The sequence below is a fragment of the Parasteatoda tepidariorum genome, chromosome 5, assembly GCF_982258835.1.
Source record: "Parasteatoda tepidariorum strain Cologne lab strain chromosome 5, Ptep-v5.0, whole genome shotgun sequence".
NCBI lineage: Eukaryota > Metazoa > Arthropoda > Arachnida > Araneae > Theridiidae > Parasteatoda > Parasteatoda tepidariorum.
In genome coordinates, this window is record NC_141759.1 from 8,511,413 (window position 1) to 8,536,283 (window position 24,871).

The 24,871-nt window shown below is 31.8% G+C and overlaps 1 protein-coding gene across 1 annotated transcript; it reads right to left on the reverse strand.

Moving 5' to 3' along the window:
• Positions 1–328: 328 nt before the first annotated feature.
• LOC147808546 (uncharacterized) lies at positions 329–21,411 on the reverse strand. The gene is made up of 6 exons (XM_087163390.1): positions 21,224–21,411; positions 10,530–10,582; positions 8,970–9,080; positions 4,952–4,999; positions 1,401–1,457; positions 329–496 (listed from the first exon to the last, which is right to left on the reverse strand). The coding sequence occupies exons 1-6, from the start codon at positions 21,357–21,359 to the stop codon at positions 395–397; spliced, it is 507 nt and encodes a 168-aa protein (XP_087019516.1). The 5' UTR covers positions 21,360–21,411; the 3' UTR covers positions 329–394.
• Positions 21,412–24,871: the final 3,460 nt, after the last annotated feature.

Sequence of the window (24,871 nt, forward strand, 5' to 3'; positions counted from 1 at the left end):
TTTCTACTCCTTTTTAGAATCTAGTGTTTTCAGCAGATTTGAAGACCGATCCAGAAAAGCTAACTCTGGATCGGCTTAAAGGCTAAAAGCTATAATTATAGTACTAAATGGCAAAAAAAGTATATCAGTATATATTAATTAAAAAAAGGCAGTTTTAATATTTTTTTGTTTATATGTAACCGTTTGATGTACTTTCACACTTATTTCAATTTTTATTAATGTTCCTAAATCAAAAAGCTTGTATAAGCAAAAAAAAAGAAGAAGAAATAAAAGAAATTCTGTTTTGGACGAAACGCATATAGAATTGAAGAAGAATTAGCTTCTTGAACTTGCTAAGGGTAAATTTTATTTTTTCGAAAATAATTAGTTAGCAAATGCTTAAATGGTTGAAGCTCTATATTTGCATTATCGAAGAATATATTAAGTCGATGCTATAATTTGAGTCTTCAGCATTTTCCTTCAGCATGAGTCTGTTTAATATTTCTGTGCCGCAGCTCTATAATAAGAAAAAAACATATGTAAAAATTAACTAAAAAAAAACTGAAATGAAATTTTATATGAATTATTTTTCGTATTTTAAATAATTTTTCGACGGAAAAAACAAGTCTATAATACTGCTTGAATAAATATGTCGACACGACAACGTAGTTTATAAATGATTAGCAAATAAACCATCCCAGCTTGAAACAATTTTAAATTTAACTATCATAGTTAACGAGCATGAAGTTCGTATAGATAGCCTCTTCCTATCGAAATTGGATGCAAAAACATAACAAGTCATCATAAAAAATATTTATAACAAATAAAGGAAGAGGGGAAAGAAATAAAAAAAAATTTGTAATAAAAGCTTATAAAAATATTTTTTTGTAAAAATGCCTATGTTTAATCTTTTGAAAAAAATAAAATTATCATTCAAGCATGTTTGCTGTGTAAGAATAACGGTAAACCAATCAACCTTAGTAAATTATTCAAAAAAGAAAAAAAAAACATTTGCTGCAAGGTTGCTTGCTTTCGGCGCCTTACGTGTCAAAATAAGTTCTTTACTGATTAGTTACTATTCCGTTTCTGGAAACTATAAGCAGAATTATTGTCACAATACTTATATGAAGTAGCTATTTTAATTTATTAAGTACTTATAACCCATTCCCAATGTATTTAGTGTCAGTAAGTCAATAATAGTTCGGAAAAAAAATATTTTATTTTTATTTTTATTTGAATATCTTTTAAATATAGTATCGCAATATTGATATAGTATGTTTGATACAGTAGAGCAACATGCACTAAACTTTAAGAACCATAATTTAATTAATTCTTCAGTGATTTCTGGATAACTAAATACTATTTCTAAAGATCATACAAAATATAAATTTATAATAACATCAAGTGATACTTATACTTACACTTGCTTTTTCTATTCCATCACATGCTTCAGATTTGGTGAAATCAGCACACGTTGACAAAAATACTATAATTTTTTTTAAGAGAAATATATATTTAACGCTAATAATACAAATATATTTTTCTCCGCTTGTGGTTTGATTTATTGATTAACTATCATTAATTTTCAAGATTGTACAATTTTATTGAATAACATTTATCCCGAGGAATTAATGTTGCTCCGTAATCATGATGATAATATTAATTTTAAATTTTTGGATTTGGGCATTAAAAAAGAAGAAAATAACTGCTTTGTTGATTAATACGATAAAATAAATGATTTTGATTTTAATATAAATAAGCTTATTTCATGAAATTCTTATGTTTATGAAAACAACTACTTAAATACCATTTTTAATCAAGTGAATTGAACTAAAATATTATGTAGTTATTATGTACCTATCCAAAGCGCAAATAAACAAACTCTTTCAAAATTGGAAGAAGAAAAAAAACAATACCAAACGAAAGTAATTAAATTCTATATAAAATCATTGAGTTAATTGTATGTGATTATTAATTAATTTACTCAAAACTTCTTTGTTAATTTTTAATTTAACAATGTGAAAATATAATTCGGACAAATCCATGGGTTAAAATCTCTGCAAAACGGGCAAATGATGTTTTCCCCTCTCTCGTTTTTAAATAAAACAATAATCATAGAACCAAAATCATAAAAATTTTATTATTAAGTATCAACCTTCTAAATTATGAAGTTCTTTAAATTATCCAGTATAATATTATTACCTTGCTCACATTCATTTTTGGGCCAATCCATGGTAACTAACAAATCAAACGCGCTTCAGTACTGCAGTAAGAACGAGCCATAAAAAATCTCCTGATCTTTTAGCTCTATTTGTGCTTCTGTTTTTATATTTTGTTATCTGGTAATCCTATTATGAAAATATTTTGAACAATCTTGAAAGTTTTCCGTTGATGTAAGTTCATTTGAATTCGCTACTCGCTTTACAGATTTCGTTTTCTTCTGTTTTTTTAAACGATATATTTTTTACTTAATGTGTTCTATTTTGTTTGAATTTTAATTTTAAAGTGCTTCTCACATTATTGTTTTGATATATTTGGCTTTGGTTATATTGTTAAAATTATACAACCATCTCTCATTGAATAACATATATATATATATATTATATATATATATATATATATATATATATATATATATATATATATATATATATATATATATATATATATATATATATATATATATATATATATATATATATATATATATATATATATATATATATATATATATATATATATATATATATATATATATATATATATATATATATATATATATATATATATATATGTTATTCAATTGGAAGTTCTTTTTTAAGGAAAACTTTTAAGATAATAGATTTTTTTTTTCCAATTGTAAAACTACTACAAGCAACAGAATTTTAACTCATTTATAAAGAAAAATTTTCTTATGAATCATTTAGAATAGAGAATCATAAAAATTAAATAAAATGGCTGATATTATGTGTAAAGATAGGTACTTTTTGAAGGAGAGTTAGAAACTGTTAAATAATTAGGGAAAGAAGAAGAATTCTACAAACTGTGTAACTTAAAAACTGTGTAAAATGGGAAATTTCTAAAATGATTTAGAAACATAAAGATTTAAAAAAAATAACCAAATAAATCAAAGCTATGAAGAAAAATGAATGTATGTTTGTATGTATCTCCTTTATAGACTCCTAAACTATCCGACAGAAAGCGATGAAATTCGGCATACAGATAGTTTGAAGCACGTGGGAGGTCACTGTCAACATTAGAACATTTTACGACAAATCGTTTAAGCAGGAGGAGCGAAAAACCAAGTGAAATTTTCTGATTGGTTAATCGTTAGTGGTAAACGTGTTTCAAAAAAGTTACTTATTTAAAATCAACGGTAATGGAATAGAAAAAAAAATATGTATTCAAAATCAAAAATTAATAGGAAAGTGGTACTAACTCGTTTTGGAGAAACATGAAAAAATATCGCTAATTAGGCTTAATTGAGCCAATTATGCTTATTTAATTAAGGTAATATATGCATATTGAAATAAAAGAAATAAGTAATATAGTAGAAAGCAAACTATCATTGACAACAATGATACTTAATTCATGTTGGTAATATGTATTAATTGAAATAAATACACTGTGGCATGTCTGCGTTTTAAATGCATATGGTGTCAGAAATATATATCGATTTTTATTTTTTCAATGTTACGGTTTTTTTCCTGTTATAGACTTTAGTTTTAAATTTGAATCACTTGAGGAATATTTTTATCAAAATAAAAATAATAGTGCACTATTTTTTTTTCTGATTTCGTTTTTATCGTTCGCATTCTTTATTAAAACCCTCCGCGTGCGCCTTAGTTTTTATACTTTCCGGTCTTAAAATATGGAGCGATATTTTTTATATATTTTTTATCTACATATGTTACGATTCACATCTTCATTAGTTGTTTTTAAATGATGCAAGAATTTTAATAGATTTTACGTTTTCAAAAAATGTATAATATGGCGCCCACTATTTCAGCGTGAAAGGAATTATGAGTGAAAAAATTGATGCGCTATTTTTATTTTCAGGTGAATATAATTGGTAAGCATTTTGTCTCAAAAAATTATACAGAAATTTTGTAATAAGCAGAAAAAAGAAAAGAAAAGCCCTGATTTGTGGAATACTCCGAATCCGAATCACTATTTTCATAATCAAGATATTTTCGTTTTTTATTCCCACATGTAACACCGCTGACACTCGGCAAATCTATATCTTTCAACAATGCTAATCGTGTTAAAGAAAAACAAACAGCAAGCAAACTCACAAATACACAGGGGACAAATATCTATCAAGAGAGGAAGCAAAATTCATGAGACCTCTGGTGCATACCTGCCAACTTTCACTCTTTCCGAGAATGGATTTTCAGAGTGTAAAACAATAAACGAAAAAAACAATAAACGAAAAACAATCAACAACATTTATTGTAAAACAATATTGTAAAACAATATATTGTAAAACAATATTGTAAAACAATATTTTCGTTTATTGTAAAACAATAAACGAAAAACAATCTGACTCAAAAATATATTTATATTTTGATTCCGTTGAAATTCGCTTGAGCAATGATTATTGTGCTTTTATATATTTATTATAATTATTTATATGTAGTGGTGATCAAACTCATTTATAATTATCATTATAATTCAAAAAGTTAATTGGAAAAACCTGAGTATTGCTACCACTTTAAATGTGAAAATAAAATCTTTGGGAAAGTCCGGAAGAGTTGGCAGGTATGCTCTAGTGCCATCCAGCAGCGAAAATAACCATCAAATTATGTTTTTGTTTCTTTCTTTTTTTTTAACCTACACGTAGAAATAGCGGGATCAGTATTGAAACAAGGGAAAAAAATTTCTTCGACTTCGACCCCGCTCAAATCGCAGGAGAACAGTTAAAAAAATATGTTTAATCTCATCGGGATAAGTTAACTGGCTTAATACTTACTACCCCAACTTCTGTTGCATACTGAACAGCTTCTACAAACAGTTCTGCCTTAAAAAGAAAAAGAAATAATTTAGTTTAATTTGGAAACGACAATATTTTTTTAATAAACATTTATAACAATGATTTGAAATCACATTTTTCAAACATAAGTGTTTCTAACACACTTGAAAAATTTTACTTTACTGACTTACGCTGGAATAACCGCCGCAATATGTCCATCTACAAATCATAAAGTTTTCGTGAAGAAAAGTTTTTACCTTTACGATTTTGAAACCGTGAACAACTAGTATGGTTAAAAAAGAAACACGAATACAAAACTGTTCTGTTCCTCAACCATTTGCAACTGGCATGGTTTCAAAACAGTTTTAAAAAAAAACTCTACTGGGCATTGGTCTTTTTGTTAAGTAATAGGCATTAAAGTTACGTTTTAGTTGAGTTGTGTTTTATGAAAAAAACCATGGGATGTGATTTTATAAGTTTATTTGATTGTTTCCTCTCCCGTAAGAGATTGGAATTACAAGTCGTTTTTGTGTTAAGCAGTTTTAAGGTGCTGGCGTCTTTGTGTGAATAGAGTTTTATATTATAATAGTCCACGGTTACAAATAGGGAAGTGCGGGGCACTCTTTAAGTGTTGAAGGGAATAGAAAAAATATAGTGGAGTCAATGCTGGGGCTCGAACCCAGTTGTAATATGTACAAAACTGCAAAAGAACTAATCGGCTTCATTAGGTGAGCTGAGTTGCTGCGATGGTTATTTAACTTCATTAGGTGAAAGGCCGATATTGGTTGTAAAGTGACTGTAAAATGTAGGGAGAATCGGACAAATCTAAATAGGATATATAGACCAATGTGACTATAGGAAATATTGATCTTTTCAAATATATAGACTGATATCGTAAAATAGCAGCAATTTGAAACATTAGTGAACTAAGATTTGTGAATATAGGCCCGATGAGGGCCCAAGTCATTTTGCTGCTAAGGCGGTTTGAGCTTGTCATTCCGCCTTTTGTTGTGGTTAGAAGAAACGTACGATTTCTTGAAGAATTTTGATAAATATTCTGACATTTTCTTTCTAACAAGTGCTAATGAATGGAAAAATGATTGTTTCTTTTGTGTTTACGATATTTACTGCGCAATAAACATTAAATACATAAATAATCTTCCCAAAACCATGAAACAGACATGTGTGTATCTGCCACTACAAAAATACAATCCCAATTCACTAGTATATAAGGCATGTTAACTCGAATCTATGCTGGGGTACCTTTTCACAGAAGAAAATTGACATTGTCGATAACTACTATCCCCACATTGGTGACCTTCGGACATGATGTGAACACGCTTACCTTTTGTAGAAACGCCCACTACGATATGAACACGCTTACCTCGATAGATATTCCACATTGAACGGTTAACTTGCTACATTAGCCACTTCCACGTACTGGTGCTACTCAGTCTCGTATCAATCTCACACAATGTTAGTTTGCATACATTCGACTGCTAATGGCAACACAGAGAGCTACCACGACCGTGAACTTAATACAACACTCTCAATCAGCAAAAAGTACGGTGATCTTAATACAGTTCACCCGGCATCTCACAAAAAAACAGTAATCAATCAACTACTGGTATCCGTTCATTGAACTCTATAACAGATATAATTCTGGTGGGGGAGTAATGTAGTGTATCTGCCACTACAAAAATATAGTCCTAATTCACTAGTGTATGAAACATGCTAATCGATACTATAGTGTGGTACCTTTTCATAGATGAAGCTTGACACTGTAGATACCAACTCACTCCCCGCAGAAATTCACATTACCATGCATTTATTTCACTTCGAATGTATGTCGAAAATGGTTTTACTATATGTTTATTTTTATATTATTTTTGTGAAGAAATTCAGAAGGAACATCGAAGATTACTTGGACCATTTAAAAAGTGGTTGTCTATCAGAAAATGCTCTTGATGACGAAAATTCTGAAGACAAGCGCCGCGTGGTAGCTAAAATTATATGAGCGTTGCAAAAGAATAATAATAAAAATATTTTTTTTAAAATTATCACCAGGAAGAAAAAAGATGTACAAAGATATATTATTTTTTATGCACTTTATACAGTTATTGATATTTTCACCATACTGTTTTGGATTTATTTAATATTATACATTTATGATATGATTTTTTTAAAACATTTTTCCTTCATGAATTATGTAGATCAATTTGTTTTATTTCACAAAAAATAAGAAACCATGCAAAGATGGATTAATAATTATCCTAACAACAATTTTACCTATGCCCCAATTGGGTTTAAAAATGCATCCTAGGTCCTATAAGAACATGCACTGAGGGACCAATATTGCGATTTATTAGACTTTTTAATATTGCTCCTATAATGGCCAATATCGGGCATAAGTTGGCCAATATAGAACCTACGTTTTCTAAATAAAGGATATAAAATATCGGATATAGCAGCATTTATATGATAATGCAATAATTTTTTTAAAACACTTTTCCTTTAATCTATTAGACCATGAATTAGATCAATTTGTTTTAATTCTTAAGCAAATAAAAAAAAATCATCTAAAGGAGGGTTAATAATTACCCTAGCAACAATTTTACCTATTCCGTAGTTGCGTTCAAAATTGCCACAACATGGTTCCTATATTGAGATTTGCAGACTTTTTAATATTGCTCCCGTAATGGCCAATATAGGGCCTAAATTGGCCTTTATAGAACCTATATTTTCTAAATAATGGATATAAAATATTGGGTGGATCTCATAATTTACATAAGACTAATAATGATTGCAAAGTGACTGTAAAATATGGGGTCGTGAATCGGAAAATTCTATCTACTGCCAATATCGGAAAAATAACGACTATTTGAACATTAATTGAGTCAAGATTTATGAATGTTGGCCCAATGATGGTTCAAGTAATTTTTCCTGCTATTGCAAAATTTATTTAATTTATTGAATTAAGTTTTACATAGGATATAAAACAAATCATTTAGTAACTTTGTTACTTTTAAATTACAGTCAATTTGAGTTTCCATGGCCAATTTTACAATTCCAGAAAAAATTTCGTGTTCATGTTAATTAGTTTAAGAGAGGGAAAAATGTATAGACTTGCTTTTGAGCTTAAATAATTTATGTATTTATTTTGATTTCTCCTGAAGTAAAAATTCCAAACCAAAGACGTGAAAGTTACCTTAACGGGGACTCTTTTGTCACCAGGACAATTTTTTTATTATACACTGGTCCTAATTAAATAAATAATCCATTCTTCTCCGTTTGCACTCATTTTGAAATTTTAGTCTAATACTCCATTATTATAAACTATAAAAGTAAATAAAAGCATCATATATTGTAATTTCATGTGATTCGAAAAAAAATCTTCAAAAAGATTTGTTTGAATTACCCACGCTTTCATGATAATTGAAAAATCTTCGTACCAAATCAATTATAAATGTTTAAAATGTTTGTAAAGCAATATTTTAATTTTTTCTCGTTAAATTTCTCTGCTGTAAAATTTCCAGAAAAAAAGTTCAGATATCCTTCATCAGTTTTAACATTTAGTTCCTATTACAACCCCGCAGCTTTAGCGCAAACTGATGTCTAAACAATCAGTAAATTTTTTAAACTATTTCAATAATGGGCATTCCCCGTCTATTTTATGAAATGTCATTGCTTACTCATTTGTGCAATAGACCTTCTTTTTTTATTCACGGGGCATTAATCTTGGATTGCTGCTTCTCTGTCTAACCTGGACCAGTACAATATTTTATCGTTTTTTTTTTCGGCGAAATTTCCAACGACAAAATATTCCGCAAATAAGTTCCGATATTTTTTATTCATTTCCATATTTTTTTCTAATTTCTTCGTGGAGCTTTTTTTCAAGCTGAAGGGATAACTTTGAGAAAAATTTTTCTTGTTTAAATTGATTCAATAATAATTGCTGTCATTCCTTATCTATTTATATTCTATGAATTGACATTACTAAGTCGAATATGCAAGGTACCTCTTTTACTTCATCCATGGCACACCAATCTTGATATAATGCGTTCCAGTTTGGCCAGGACCAGTCCATTGAGAAAAAATCTGCGAAATGCTTCATTGCGTTCACACCATACTTTAAAGAAAAAATAAGAAATATAAAGCTATTGTGAATTTTTACATTTTCAGTAATTTTACAGGAAACCAAAAGAAAAAAGATCTTAAATAATTTTTGTTTATCGGACCCATGCTGTCGTATTTTCATTTACAGAGTGCATAAAAAATGTGCAAACCTGAATAACTTTTTTATTTTATGATTAATGCTTTCACGTTCTTTGACTCAATCTTAATAGGTTAAAGCATCGATCTCAAACATGCTAATTAATAAGTGTAGACAGTATTTTATGCGACGTAATCAGAAACACAAACGTACTTAATCTGTCAGCTAAATATACCTTTCATTTGACGAACTCTGACTTCTTACCTCTAACGTGCAAGGGGGTTGCTGCAATTTAGAAAATATGATCCTCATAGTTTAGTCAGGAGAGCAGTCCGAGAGTTTTACCCCTTAATCATAATATTACTTTTTGTGTATAGCTCGGGAATAAGCTCGGGAATAATTATAAAGAACGTTTATCCAGAGATGATTCAATGCAAACGGATTCCACACAAGCATTGTGGTCAGTGTGAGCCAAGCTTCTGGATTCGTATCGACCAGCCATTGAAGGGATTCGATCGTGGTTTACCTTATTGGGACGCTAGTGCTCTATATTCTGAGCCACCACGGCATTTACAAAAATATTTTTTTATTTTATGACCATCGTTGAATATTCGACTCAATTTTTGGGTTTACGACTATTAATGCTGAACTCCGTAGTCTTGAAATTTTGAACCCAATCCAGAAGACAAGGGAACTCCTGGATCAAGTATTGGGAGAAGTTTGCCTTCATGGAGGTTCTTTTAATGGAAGTACACCACATTTGCGTTTTGGAGTTTACTGATGCATACGCTATTTTTGAATGAAAATTGTTTACATCGGATATGGCGAGAGACATTTCTAAGTAATTATGTTTACAATGGTATGTGCATTGGTATGTTACATTGCTTTTTGTCCCGCATTGGACTGATCGTTAAGCTACGGTTCCCAGCACCGACGTCAAGCGTCACTGGTTGCTGTCAGTGTGCGGGTGGGTGGCCACTTGAGTCAGTCTGCGTAGGGATCCAGGGTGTGCCGCATTGGTCCTCGTTAAACTGTTCTACCGTAAAGTGCCCGACTTCGCACACAGGTTGTCGTGCTACCTAAGCGAGGGTACCATCCTCTCTGCACAAGATCAAAATTGTTATGGCATGTCTTCGGATCATCCTAAGGGATGTTTCCCAGACAGTCGCCAATAGCCCGTTGTGAAACTCTAGTGCGACGTAAATGAACAACTACTACGCTAGATTGGTTTTTAGTTTCTCTCGAATTTTATTATCAATCAACAAAGAATCACCAATTTATTGAGAATTTGATCATAAAATGCAATATATAAAATAGTTTAAATTTGCTTTAATCAACATTGTTCTACGAAATATATAATCATACCTCTTCTGGTGTCAATATGATGCATGAATCCAACTTATCATTAATATCCTTATCTGAAACAAAATGTCTTCAGATTATAAAAAAAAAATAATAATAATAATAATACAAGTGTCATTTTCAAAAATTAACCGATTTCTGTGATTTTATATGAAATAGAAAAAATTAAAATGTTAAAAATATTTTGTTCACTGGATTCAAAACTTTTTGGTTATAATAAGCTTATTAAAAAATATAAGGACAGTGTGGCTGAATGCGACACGATTTTATCTATTGCCATTTAGGTCTAACTTGGTTTTTATGGGATGCATTCACTGAATAACTGGAGGGAGACGATTTCAGTTCCAAACGAATTTTTTTTTTGATGAAATTGAATGACACACCTTTGGCCAATAAAATTGTTACACCAGCAGGGAATGCAAATAACAGAATGATATTTATTGGGCACATACGATTATAGTTGGAAGAAAAAGTAATTAAATTTTCAGGATATTTGGATGTATTGATCCTGAGGAATCAGTACTCAGAGTAGCCTTCCCTTGCAGCAAGTAACAGCAGTTATTCTCCTGGGCATCGATTCGAACAGAGATTAGATAGCATGGACGGGTACAGCATTCCATGCAGCTTCATCATGATGCCTTAATTAATCGATCGTAGTGGCATGGCAGTCGTTCTAAAGCCATTGACCAGATATTTTCAATTGGTGAGAGATCTGGAGAAAGTGCTGGCCAGAGGCAACAGGCGAACATGATCTGTGTCAAAGAAGGTCAGGACAGTGCGTGCAACATGCGGTCGTACATTGTCCTACTGAAACGTAGCGTTATGGGAGCCTCGAAGACAAGACAGAGCAACTGTCCCTAACTCATCTAAAATGTAACGACAGCTGTTCAAAGTGCCGGCAATGCAAACAAAAGGTTATCGAGACGTGTATCCAATAACACCCCATTCCATTACTCCAGGTGATGGGTCCGTATGACGATGTCGAATGCAAGCAGCCAATGGGCATTTTCCACGATGTCACCTAACACGGATGCGGCCATCATGATGCTGTATACAGAAGCTGGATTCTTCTGAAAGACGACGTCAAGCCATTCCTGCGTCCTGGTTCGTCGTTGATCACACCATTGGAGGAGCTCCTGCGTGTTATGCTGCGTCAAGGGTAGCCGAGGCCATGGTTGCCGTGCTGACAGTCCATGCTGCTGCAAACGTTGTCGAACTGTTCGTGCAGACACTTGTTGTATTGCAAATGATCCTATTTGATGACTCAGGGTTCGTGACGTAGCTGTGTGATCCCTTAAGGCCATGTGGATAACATGTCTGTCTTCTCGGCTGTTAATAATAGGGGGCCACTGAGATCCTACACGGTGTTCATATGATCGTCATGAACCCATCGATTCCATATTCTGCTAACAGTCATCAGATCTCGAACAACGCGAGAAGCAATACTTCGGTATGATAAACCGCAATCCCGATAGGCCACAATTTTTCCTCGATGACACTCAGACACGTGCTGGTTCTTACACGAGACATAACAAACACTTTTTAACCCCAAAACAACGCTCAAATTCAATTTCTGAATGAGAAACGTACTGTCAAATCTCTTGTTTTATACACATTGTAGGTGTTGCTACCTCCACCTCCTTTGAATGAATGCGCTGATAAGCTTCAAAATGTTTCAACTGCTCCCTATATTTTGAGATTTGTAAACTCGAATCAGTAGATAAAAGGTATGTTTTTTCAGGGAAAGTATAATTTTGTGTCTGATTATGTTACTAAAAATATCGTCTGCACTTATTAATCAGAATATTGTAAATAAAACCCTCGAGTCATAAGGATTGAGTCTTAGACGGTTAAAATCCTATCATTAAATCAAAAGTTATTTAGAGTAATCTGTTTATTTATTTTCGCAATGAACATGCATATATTTTGTGTACATACATACAGACATTGATTGGAAATGCAATGTACCTGGATGTATGTGCACGATGAATGTGCCAACGTACATTTTATGTGCCTGCATACATGTATATTCTATGTAGCGTGCTAAAACAAACGGACCATCCTGAAGGACTTTTGATCTAAAGATCGTATTTTCACGTTCAAGGACTCAAATGTATAGGGAGGGTGGCCTCAATTTATTAGTGCAAACGATATTCTAAGTTACGAAATCAAACTTAAAAATAATATAATAAACGTATTGAATAAACGTACCTTTTTTACGATTGTTTCGGATTTCTGACATCCACAGAATGGGGGATAGCCGCAATCTGGGAATTAAGATCCGAATAGTTTGGTCATTGGAGAGCTCGAAGGGTTTGACACCTTAATGTTAATTTTATTTTTTTGCGTATTACGCAAAATCTCGAGAGTTTTTTAAACGAGTTGAAAACTTTTTTCAGACAATTCTAAAATTCCTTTTTCCAAGGATAATTAATTTCATGCAAAAAATATATTTTAGTAAATATTTATTATTTTTTATAAAAATGATAGGAAAAATTTTCCGTTTTAAGGCACACCATTTTTTGCACCATTTTAAAAAATGTAATTACACATGGCAAAAAACAAAATCCGAGCGAAATTGTTTGAATAGTTTTGAGATGTAAAATTATTTTCATAAAAAGGATTCAAAAAATTACATACCTTCAAAAATTATCATATAAAATAGTAAAAAAAATAATAAATATTTAATATAGGTTATTTTTTGCGTGAAACTATGTTTGGATAAACGAATTTTATAATTAATTTTTTTAAACTTCTCGTGATGTAACAAAATGCGCAAGAAAAATAATTAACATTAGAGGGGTCCAAACTTTATAGCGTTCTCCTGTCCAAACTATTTGGACCATATTATCCAGATTGCGGCTATCCCTACATTTTGAGAGTCAGAATTTCGAATCCGTCGAGAAACCGGTAAATTTATTCTGAGAAAGTACGTTTTCGTGTCTGATTTTAAAACTTAAAATATCGTCTGCCCTTATTAATTAGAATATTTGAAATCTCCCCCTCGAGGCATTAAAATTGAGTTAAAGAACGTGAAATCCCAATCATTAGAACACGAGCTATTCTGAGTCTTCAGTTTCTTTTTGTGCACTGTACGTACAATGTTTGCATGTTCGCTTATTCAATAGTACCATTATATACATGTACGCATGTACACGCATTTTATGTGCATGCAATTATATGTGTGCTTATAATGTCCATATATACAACGCATGTTTGTATCATAAGACAAAATTTAATAAACTGTAGTTCAAAATGAAATTTATGGAAAATCCGTGATCATTTCGAGCTTACTTTTAAAAAATACAAAAACTACAAAGAAAATTATTTAAAGAGTTTTAAACTTTCAAGATCTTCAAATCAGACTTTTTTTATTGGTTGCAAAATACGATTCACTACAAAACCATCAAAAAAACATTCGCGCATTTTTCCACGCATGTGCAGTATTAAAGATCTACTTTATCTTAAATGTTCACATCTTTTTCTGTTTTTAACGAATTTTTTCCGCAAATTAAAACAACAATTTTGCAATTAATTTTAAATTGCTCCAAATATTTTGTTGAATTTCATTCAACATTTTTTAAGTTATACCAAAAAAATTTGTTTTCATAAATAAAAAAACATACTTTTTATAAATAAAAATATCTAGATTTTCATAAATGCTTAGACTAAGTTTATGAAACTTATTGCAGTTTATTGCAAATAACAACTTATTTAATCGACACTAGTTACACGCTTGTTGCTTGATTTTATGGCATGAGGTGTTGTTGTATTAGTTTTTTTTCGTAGCGTATTGCCGGTTCCTCAAACCTGTGAAGGTGATAAACCTTACTGCTAATTTTGAAAAATTGCATGAAACTCTAAAATTTCAAAATAATTCTCGAGAAATTTCTTGCGAAATTTTGAAAAAAATAAATTTCTAAGACTGAAAGTGTCTCTTCTATCATCAAAGGAGCTAATTTTCTCCTGATAGCGGATCAAAATTTTCTTGTGTCTTTTAACATATGATTCTTGATTTAAGAAAATCGATTTACATGTTTTTAACTCAGCACTATTTCTAAATAATTCTGAAACGCCAATTTGTTACAATTAAGCCGTGTTGACTCTTTGAAAAAGTTCGCAAAATTAACCGCCAGTCTGAAAATTTAGTTACCATTTTTGAAAATATTTTTTTGAATCCGGAGCAGTTGGTATCTCTGCAGTATTTTTGGGTAGTGTATATTATACGCTGAAAAAAAAACATGGTGGAATAACCACGCAAATTTGGTGTTGAAAAACTCTAAAAAATGTTATTTCAAGTAAATACCAAATTGAGCGTTCGTAAACGTTTTAAAGGGTGCCGTTAAATCTAAACATTCATTGATGAAGCTTACGCCAAGGCTTAACTTTTTTTTCGGCTTTGAAAGCTTCGTAAATTCTGGAAAATAAAAAGTAAATTAGGATCTTATTTGAGTTAAATAATCGAAGAGGGAAGACTTCGGTGACATATAATGAGTGAAGTTATAAAATTAAAACATTATTTCTAATATGAATGTTTTTTTTAAAATTTTCGCTCTATGATGCCGAACATCAAAAATAGACCAGGCTTAACTATTGCGGACTGTGTACACTCAGCAAAAAAAAAAAATACCCTGAATAACTTTCATTCTTAGATCTTTTCACGAACTAAGTGTCAATCTTAATGGTTCATGGGGGTGACCTCAAATATGCTAATTAATTAGTGCTAACTAATAATTAAGTTTCAAAAACAGACTCAAAAACGCACTTTCTTTGAATAAACACATATTTTTTTTTACATATTTGGAATTCTGACCCATTAAGTAGACAAAATTTTGAAAAAATATGGACGTAAATAGGGTGGCAATAAAGGTCTTTATATTTGACGATATTTCAAAAAACAGCCAAGAAAAATCGCTGCCGCAAGTGAATATTTTAAGACATTCCATTGACGGTTAGTCCAACTTCTCTCAAGGTCGTAAAAACATTTTCTAAGTGTTTAATGTGATCTGACCATGTTTTTGAAAACACTGCCACATCGTCGATGCAAGATCGACAGTATTTCTGATGAGAGCTCAACACTTGGTTCATAGATTTTTGAAATGTGCTACCCGCATTTTTCATTCCGAATATTAGAACTTTCCACAGATAATGTCCAGTATGGGTAACGAAAGCTGTAAAGTGTTTTGATTGTTCTTCCATAGGGATTTGCCAGTACCCTTTTGTGAGGTCTAAGACTGATACAAAATGAGCTTTGCCTATCTCGTATATTAAATACATCGCATGCTTCATTCGATATGCATCAGATATTGTATAACTGTTCAAGAGTCTAAAGTCTATGCACAACATAATGCTTCCATCTTTCTTCGCAACACACACCAGAGAATGCGCCCAATCACTATCACTCGGTTCTATCAAGTCCATTTCCAGTAATTCTTTAATTTGACAATCAACTTCTTTCTGGAGGGAAATAGGCACTCTATATGATTGTAATAGTTTCGATGAACAATCTGCAGTAACTTTAACAGAGTGTCCTCTCACTTCGGATTTTCCAGGACGCTTACAAAATATATCTTTTTATTTTCGTAGCAGACTTTTCAACTGGTATTCCTGTTGGTCATTCAAGGTATTAGTCATTTGTTTTAATTCAATGTCATTATTTTTATTCAAGGTGGTTTCTTTGTCCGTTGGAGTATAATACAATTCCCCAAAATCGCTATCTTGATCAAATATAATTCCAAATTGTTCAACTCTAGCTATATAAGGTCTCAATTTATTTACATGTAATTCTCTTGTACTACCATCCTCCATTTCCACTAAACAGGAGTGAAATCTAGCGAGCTTGACTACTTTGGCAGGTCCTATCCACTTATTAAGCAATTTATGAGTTGATGAAGATATAAGAATCAGCCCTTCCTCGATATTTCTGATTTTTAGAACTATTTTCTGATGCTATTAAGTGGGCATCTTGCAGTTTCCTTCGCAATTGTTTCAAGTGATCTTCAGCAGAGCGAGCAGCATTAGTAGGAATTCCTCTTTCACCAGTCCGAAATTCTTTCAAAATGGCTAGTGGTCCAGTAGGTAACCTTCCATAAGCCAATTGATATGGCGACCCTCCAGTGTTTCATGAGGTATTTCTCTGTATGCAAAAAGTAAGCAAGGAGCATTCCATCCTTTCCCATATTCTTGGATATTTTTGCTCAACATGTTTTTCAGAGTTCTATTCCATCTTTCAACTGCTCCCATACTCTCAGGATGACCTGGAGTCGAAAATCTAGGAGAGACTCCCAGTATGTCATGAAAAGCTTCATTTAACTGTGCTGTAAAATTTGTTCCTTGGTCAGTACATATAGTCTTGGGGAAACCAGTTTGACAGAAAATCTTGACATCAGCACATCGCAAGTAATATGTTTCATATTTCTTTGCAGTAATATGTTTCACCCGTATGGCTTCCGCCCATCTTGAACTCAGATCAATAGCACATATGATGTACGAGTGTCGTCTTTTAGATTGGGGCTCTAAAGGTCCAATACAATACACGCTCCAAACCTCAAATGGATTATTAGGCCTTACAATTGGCTGTATAGGAATTTTATTATATGCAGCACGACTACGCCACTAAAACTTGCAGGTTCTTTTTCAAATTTTCATGATGTGAAATAATTTTCTCACTAAACCTTTTCGGTATAAAACAAATTTATTTAAACACATAATTATGCCACAGCACAAACATAAAAGGAAGTATATAGAAATAATAGTAAATAACATCGTCAAAAACGATTCGCTCCTTCCCACGACATTCTAATCCTTTCTACACCAAGCTAATCAAAAGAGAGATATTTTTTTAAAATTAATTCTTAAGTTTTGCTTGTATCTCGTAGAGCCATCTTGTGGTGGCAAGCCTTACACTTGGTTGCTAAGAAACCAAGCTCTGACTGTAAAAAAAAATAAATTTAAATAATGTTTTGTGATTTCTCAGAGAGGTTTAAATAATAGTTGATAGATAATATCTCGAAGTTTCTAGGCAATAGACAATTTTTAACAATATTCTATCCAAAAAGCAAATTTTTTTTTTTACTTTAATCTCCTTTGAAAAAAAAAATTGAATCTATTTATGAAATATTTATGATTTTCTAATCTTTTAGAATTTAAGTACATAAACTTTTTATCTGACATTATTTAGATTATGTTTTTTTTCTATATTTATTCGAGGATTTCATACTAAAATCAATGTGATTGGACGAGAATATAAACGGTAGTCGATTATTTGACAAAATGTATTATTTTGTGTGAATGATTTAACAAACTAGCCAATGAAACTATTGTAAAAAGCATGTGTACTAGGGCGTATCGAAAAAATCAAAATTTCTTAGATCTTTTCGCGATAGTGCGGAAAAGATGTGAACACCCATCATTAAAAATTGTGCGGAATATCAAAACTCTGGGTCAATATCTTCTGTCGCCTCAGGAGGCCGAAAGTTCCGAAAATCGGACTAAAAATCATTAAAATAAAAATAAAAAAATGAACAAACCCATATTTCGTTTATCGGTTTGGGGTAGTGTTTACTAGTTGCTATTCTATAACAAATACAACCATAAAAAATTTTAGAATTATATTTTAATATCTTCTGCCGCCTCATCGCCACAAAATTTTGGAAAATGAAGGCAAAAAATGTAAGTAAATAAGCTTCACACTTACCTCGTTTTAATGGGAAGAGAGACTTTATTTTACCTCTTAAACATACAAATGACAAAAGCATTACTGCTTGTAATCATTTTTTGTCTCAAATTTCGACATATGTTTTCTGGATTCCAGTGTCGCTCTAATAAATCTATCCCTGCTCAGTGGCCCAACAGTTTTTCCCGAAGCTGCTGTAACTAGTTTCACAATCCGCTCCACTACTTGTGTGTGTGAAGGAAATTTAATAAAGTTCCAGGTGTCCATTGGCATACCGTCCCTTATCATCTTCAGAAGTTCTTGAGAACTGATCTCTCTGAGAGCGGGAGAACACATAACAAGCTTGCCAGTCAATGAGATCTACATAGTCTGCTGCTCCAAAGTTAAGAGCAGGAATAACGAATCTTCGAACACAATTTCCTTCTGGGCTAACTTCCCTTGCCTTAATAATCCACCGAGTTGCAAGGGTCCTAATATGGCACCCCTCATCCGTTAACCAAAAGCATGTTTTCTGGAGCTGCAAAGTAAGCGTTGCGAAAAATAATTGGCTTGATTACGTCACGATACTTTTTAGGCAAGTAGCGAGATGAATTGCCACAGGTGTCTAGTACCGTCTTTTATGGAATGATGAATCTTTATTCGGAACCATGAGGGTGCGTAGACTCTTAGAATGAATACAACTAAAGTTAGCAACTCGTTTGATGGGTCTAATGTAGATATATATCAATAGATATGTAGATATAACTCATGTCATACCTCATACCTGATGTAGATATGTAGATATACCTCAGTATTCGATTAGCAGTTGGTAGCCAGTGAGCCGAATTCAATGTTCATGGTTCCCAGTTAGCTAGATCTGAACATCAAACGCCAGAACTAATGGCGGTGCAAATGCTTAATAAGTATCTCTGATCTGAACTGAGAGTGGTGGGATCAATACCTGGCATCTCGCATTCAATGCTTTTAGAAGCAACAATTGAAAGCTTTTCGCATCCTTTGAGGCTCCGTCCAATGTCTCGGGTGAAAGATGTGGGCTCAGATGACTTGCCGTCAATGGACTCAAATAGGCGTCGTAATGGCAACTCGTTGAAATGAAGTAAGCAGATAATCCATTGCACTGCTCTCTGAAGTTTCAATTCAAGCCTGCGAATTACATCATTAAACACTTCTGTGTTCACTACGGTGCCGTCACACCCGAGAACAAAAAGGTTACTAAAATCATCCAATAAATCACCTGTTACAATCAAATGTTATTAGATATATGAAGACTAGATCCACTTACAGGCGTAACATGTCCCATATGTGCGTTGAATCAGGCTCCGATAGAATACAGTAATAAGCTTTTACAATTGTTCTTTGGAACTGCTTGCCCTCGTATGTTTCTGATGTTAAAGTTTTGTCATGTCGTCTATCAAAAAAAAAGGCCATATATAGTGGAACGATTTTCATTTGATTTTGAGACAATTTCTTTGTATATTCTCGATTTTTCCCTCCAAATTTATTTTTGTCTCTAACGAGGCTGGTATGTGAATCCGATATTAAACCCAAATCTTTCAGAACACACCATGCTATAGCAGCCGTGGTTCTGTTGGATACACCATATCTTTGACTGACAAGAACTGTCAAAATAGGGTTCAAAATAAGGTTGTTCTACTTTTTTTGGCAGAGCGCCAAATCCAGTATGTCTCGATTGTGCATTGTGCAAACAGTAAACAGTTATACAAAAAAGTACCAAAGTGCGTCGAAATTTCCAAAATTAGATGCCGATGAGGCGGCAGAAGATATTAATCTGTAATTCTAAAATTTTTAATAATTGTTGCTTTTAAAATATTGAAACTTTTAAGTGGTACCTCAAACCAATCAACAAAATCTGTGGTTATGTATTAATTTTTGTATTTTAATCATTTTCTCAACTAACTCATTTTCTCAATCAACTAGTAAACACTACCCCAAACCGATAAACGAAATATGGGTTTGTTCAGTTTTTTATTTTTATTTTAATGATTTTTAGTCCGATTTTTGGAACTTTACGCCCATTGAGGCAACAGAAGATATCAACCCAGAGTTTTAAGATTCCGCTCATTTTTTAATAATAGGAATTTACATCTTTTCCGCACTACCGCAGAAAGATCTAAGAAATTTCGATTTTTTCGATACGCCCTAAATGTATACATTTTAGTTACATAACAAAGATAGATATAATTTCATAAAAAGATTTATATAAATCTGTCAATTGTATAAAACAATTATCTAAGTGCTAATCATTTCAGTTATATCAAGTCTAATTCAACTTCATATTGTTATTATTTCTGCTAAGATTGTATATTTAATTAATAAATAAATTTTATTTAAAGAAAGATGGTGTAAATGCATCCTAATTTAAATTTATAAGCATTCTTAGTTTAATATCCAACTTAATATTGTATCGCAAAAATAATTTTACTGGCTTTTATGTTTATCATATCTTACAGTAATTATAAATTCAATGTTATGGAATGATGACAGAAATAGTGGAGTCTATTTTACGCCAAATAATATAAAAGGTCATTGCTGGAGCTCCTCTACACCAAAACCTATCATTGCTTCTTGATGTAGTGAAATCCTTAGTGGAACACCACTTTGTAAAGAAGTTGATACCCTTTCAAGATACACGGAAATATTTTACAGGGTAGAAGTTGATGGAACAAAATAACTTAAAACAAATTTATTCGATACATTAAACCTATAAATATTTTCAGCATAAAGTAATTAATCTGTCTAAAAAAAACAATTTTTTTCCTATAAAAAGACCAAAGAGTTTGGCGAACAAAGGAAGTAAGGTATAAAACATCTTTGAGTTAAAGTTAAATTTTTTTCCACTTTCAAACTGCTCATGAGGAGTGGGTAACAGAAATATGTAATCGAAGGAAAATTATGTAACATTCAAATCATTAGAAAAATCATTCTGCTATCAGTCCTCAACTCAGCTTTAAATACGAAAAAAACTAGGTGCTGTTACGCGTAGATTTAAAAATATTCTTACCCCTTGATATGCACTTTATCCATTTTAAGCAAGTTCTTAAGTGCTCACCGTTACCCACGTCAACTGGATCTGAAGGTATATTAATACCACGCACAATATTCAAAACAGCAGCAGTAAACAAAAAAATAAAAAGCATGTTAACCGCAATAGTTTATACAGCCTTACTTAGCATCTTACCTATCAAAACTGCTTTAAATACATAAAATTAGCTGTTTAAACAAGGAAATTATTTTTGGAACGCAGTGCTGATTGACTGAATAGTTATGTTTAATATAAAACATTGCAATGCTCCCGTGATTGCGGTCTCTATTTCCCTGTTCTTTGTTTGGATCCTTGGATTTCAAAGAAAAATCTGAAGAAAAAATTCTGAACAACTTACATTTGTGTTACATTTTAGTCAAAATATAATGTATTGTACTTTGTTTAAGCTTTTTAAAGTTATAGATAATGACATATTTTTCCCTTTAATTCCATTTCCTTTTATTACAATCACAACATTTGTTTTTTTTATTTACAATGTTAAACATATTTTATGTTACAGTTTATCTTTCAGTTTCCTTATTCCTTTCTTTTACAAATATTTTTTTTTAAAATACTTACCGGAGAATTTTTAAACAATACAAACTTCAGATATCGCATGATCAAAGAGGGCATGATCAAAGATTTTGGTAAATATGTAGATTTTCAAGCGTTTCGAAAGTTAAAGTCAGCCATTTAAAAATCCAGACAACATGTAAGTATAAACGAATATTGCATATATAACAGTTTATTTTTACCTTTTCATGTGGATTTTAGAAGTAGATTTATTATTTGTTTCGCAATTTCAGTTCTTGGATGTTTAGAGAAATTTTTCAGATTTTAAAAAATTGGACAGTAGAACCAATTAGAATTTCGTAGTGTTATTCAGTACTGAGAGTTTTTTTTTTTTCATTCACCTCGTATGAAGAACGGTTATTAAGCATAATTTGAGTGGTACAATTTACATAATTAGTAAAATTTTTTGAATTCAGAAAAGGAAATTTGTGTGATAAATACTTTATTTTAAGGATTAATTCGGTTATAATGTATGCATTAAAAAGATCGGTATTTTAGAAAAACATTTGGAAATCCGATAATAACCTCTTAAAACAAGATCGAAAAGTCAATTAGATTAACTATAAACTGGACACAAATAAAGAGCTTTAAAATTGATTATCAAAATTTGAAATTCACGCATTATAATTTTGTCGAAATAAAAATGTTGGGATTTTTAAAATTTCGTTGGTCAGAAATATGTCGCGATAATTACCGAAAAAAGCAAATGAAAAACTACATTGATTTATTAGATTTGACTCGAGAAAAAAGGCGCAATTCAAAATTTCTAATATTTTTTTTTATTTTCCCAAAAAATTATAAATTTTCTTATTATATTCTGGGGCGCTACCGTGGGCCGCAAATTGGGCACCCTTATCACTGTGTATCATTTCTGGATCATACGCCCCTCCCCTCGGACCACGGCGGTAACGGGTTTATTATTTATAATGAGGGTTTATTATTTATTAGTGGATTTATTATTACACACATTTAGCGGGTTTATTATAAGACATTATGTATAACCCTTAGATCAAAAGGTATTGAGTGCAGTTTTTTTGAGATCGCTCACTATATATTAAACTTAAAGCTTAATTTGATTGAAAACTTTAATACTTAACCGTAATTTTTAAAATTTATCACTTTATTTTAGCTACGTATTTTTACATAGTTAGAGATGGTAGTTTTCAAAATTAATAATATTAGCGTTTTAATAAAATTAACTAGAAAAATCACTAGTCATTTTGGTTGAAGTTGTGGAAATATTTTAATTATTATTTTTTGTATAATTAATATTTGTGATTTTCCTGCGTTGACTGCAGTTTTCCATATTAAGCACCAGTCTTCTATTTCGTATATATGGTCCTGTAGTTTTTGAAGAGCATGATTTGAGTTTCTTTATTTAAAAATAATATCGGTGTCATCTGCGTAATAGGCTGTTTTGCTGTTATAATCGGCTTTGTTTATAGGAAAATCATAAGTATATAATATGTATAAAATCGGTCCCAGAATGCTGCCATGAGGTACTGCGATGTTTCTCTTAGTAGACTTTTTGTTTTGGATGGTGACTTGAAATGTTCCATTAGAAAGATAACTGGATAGAAGTTTGATTATGCCTGGCGGAAAATTCAGCTGAATGAGTTTATATATTGTGCACCTATTATCTTTATAAAATTCTTTGGATATGTCGATCATCAGGAAGGCTATTATTTCTTCATTTATGATTGCTCTGCCAGTATAGTCTATTATTCGGAGTAACTGTTTGGTGGTATCTAGTTTTTTCCGGTATCCATACTGCTTGTAGGGAAGAGCTGTAAGTAGTGGGTTTATTATGTTGTAGATGATTTTTTCGTATATTTTTCCAAGTATGTTAAGTAGACTGATTGGGTGATAACTCTCAGGGCAACTTGGGTTCTTGTTTTTCTTGAGAAATAGAATGACTGATACCTTTTTCCAGATTTGTGGGTAGTAATTGTAAGCAAGGCAGACATTAAAAATATGCGTGATTTTGCAAATGTAGTTGTTAGGTAATAGTTTAATCATTTTATTCTATATCCCGTCCTCACCTGGAACTTTATTGTTTTTAAGTTTTTGTATGATGCTGCTAACTTCTTGATTGATGGCTGAATTTATTGTTTCTGAGTTGAGGAGGTCAGTTTGAAAATTATTAACTTCTTCGGTGATGCTGTTGTGATGATTTTGGCCAGAGTTTATATTTGATGAAAATTAATTTTGAAGTGAATCTGCGAATGTTTCGTATTTTGCTGCTATTGTGTAAGCTGCGCCAGATGGTCTATTTATTGGTCTGTCTATTTGAGCAGTTGTTTTCAGTTCCTTGGCCATTTTCCATGTAGAGTTGTCAGTGGTACAGAGGGAGAGACTTTTGCTTGCCACAGTTGTTTTTTTTTATATTTTTACTATGTTTTTGAATTTGATTATTGAGTTATTTTATTTCGTCTAGGTGTGCTGGGTCGTAAGTTCTATTTCCTGTGCGAGTTCCTTAATCTTATTATGTTCTTTATTTCAGGTGATAATCTGTAATGATGGGTAGTATGCTTGTTTTCTGTGGAAGCATTTTTAAAAGCATCTGTTTTTTCATTCTGAATTTGCTGTATATATTTTTCTATTGCAGTTTCGTTATCCAAGGATCGTAGGTCTGCTCCATTGATTGTAAGAATATTTTGATAATGGTTCCAGTCAGTTTTATAATTTAGTTTTTCAGATAGTTATATGGTTTCCCCGACGAACAGTTGAAGTGACAGATGATCTGATGAGAAATTTTTATGAGCGCAGGTGACCATGGGGACTTGCATGTTTGTTATTGCGAAATATCGTATGCCCGGTCTATGGTTAATCAGATTCGGAATGTAAGTTGGAGATACTGCTACTGTTAATTGATATTTTCTGATAAGATCATTCAATTTAGCTGCACTGTGGTCGAAGTTGTTGCACCCCAGTATTGGATGCTTGGAATTAAAGTCGCCTGCAACTATTGTATCTATGTCAGCTGGAAATTGGTGCAGCATATACTCTTTTGGTTCGTGCGCCTGTAAACTCTACATTCAATCAATCAATCAA

What these genes read in the sequence shown, in the direction of transcription:
- LOC147808546 (XM_087163390.1), bottom strand. Translation starts at nt 21,359, where the DNA reads ATGCTTTTTATTTTTTTGTTTACTGCTGCTGTTTTGAATATTGTGCGT. An exon ending in CCATGGATGAAGTAAAAGAG is followed by an intron (nt 5,000 to 8,969) that starts GTACCTTGCATA and finishes TTTCTTTTTAAG; the next exon opens with GCAGAACTGTTTGTAGAAGC. An exon ending in ATGGAATAGAAAAAGCAAGT is followed by an intron (nt 497 to 1,400) that starts GTAAGTATAAGT and finishes TTCTTATTATAG; the next exon opens with AGCTGCGGCACAGAAATATT.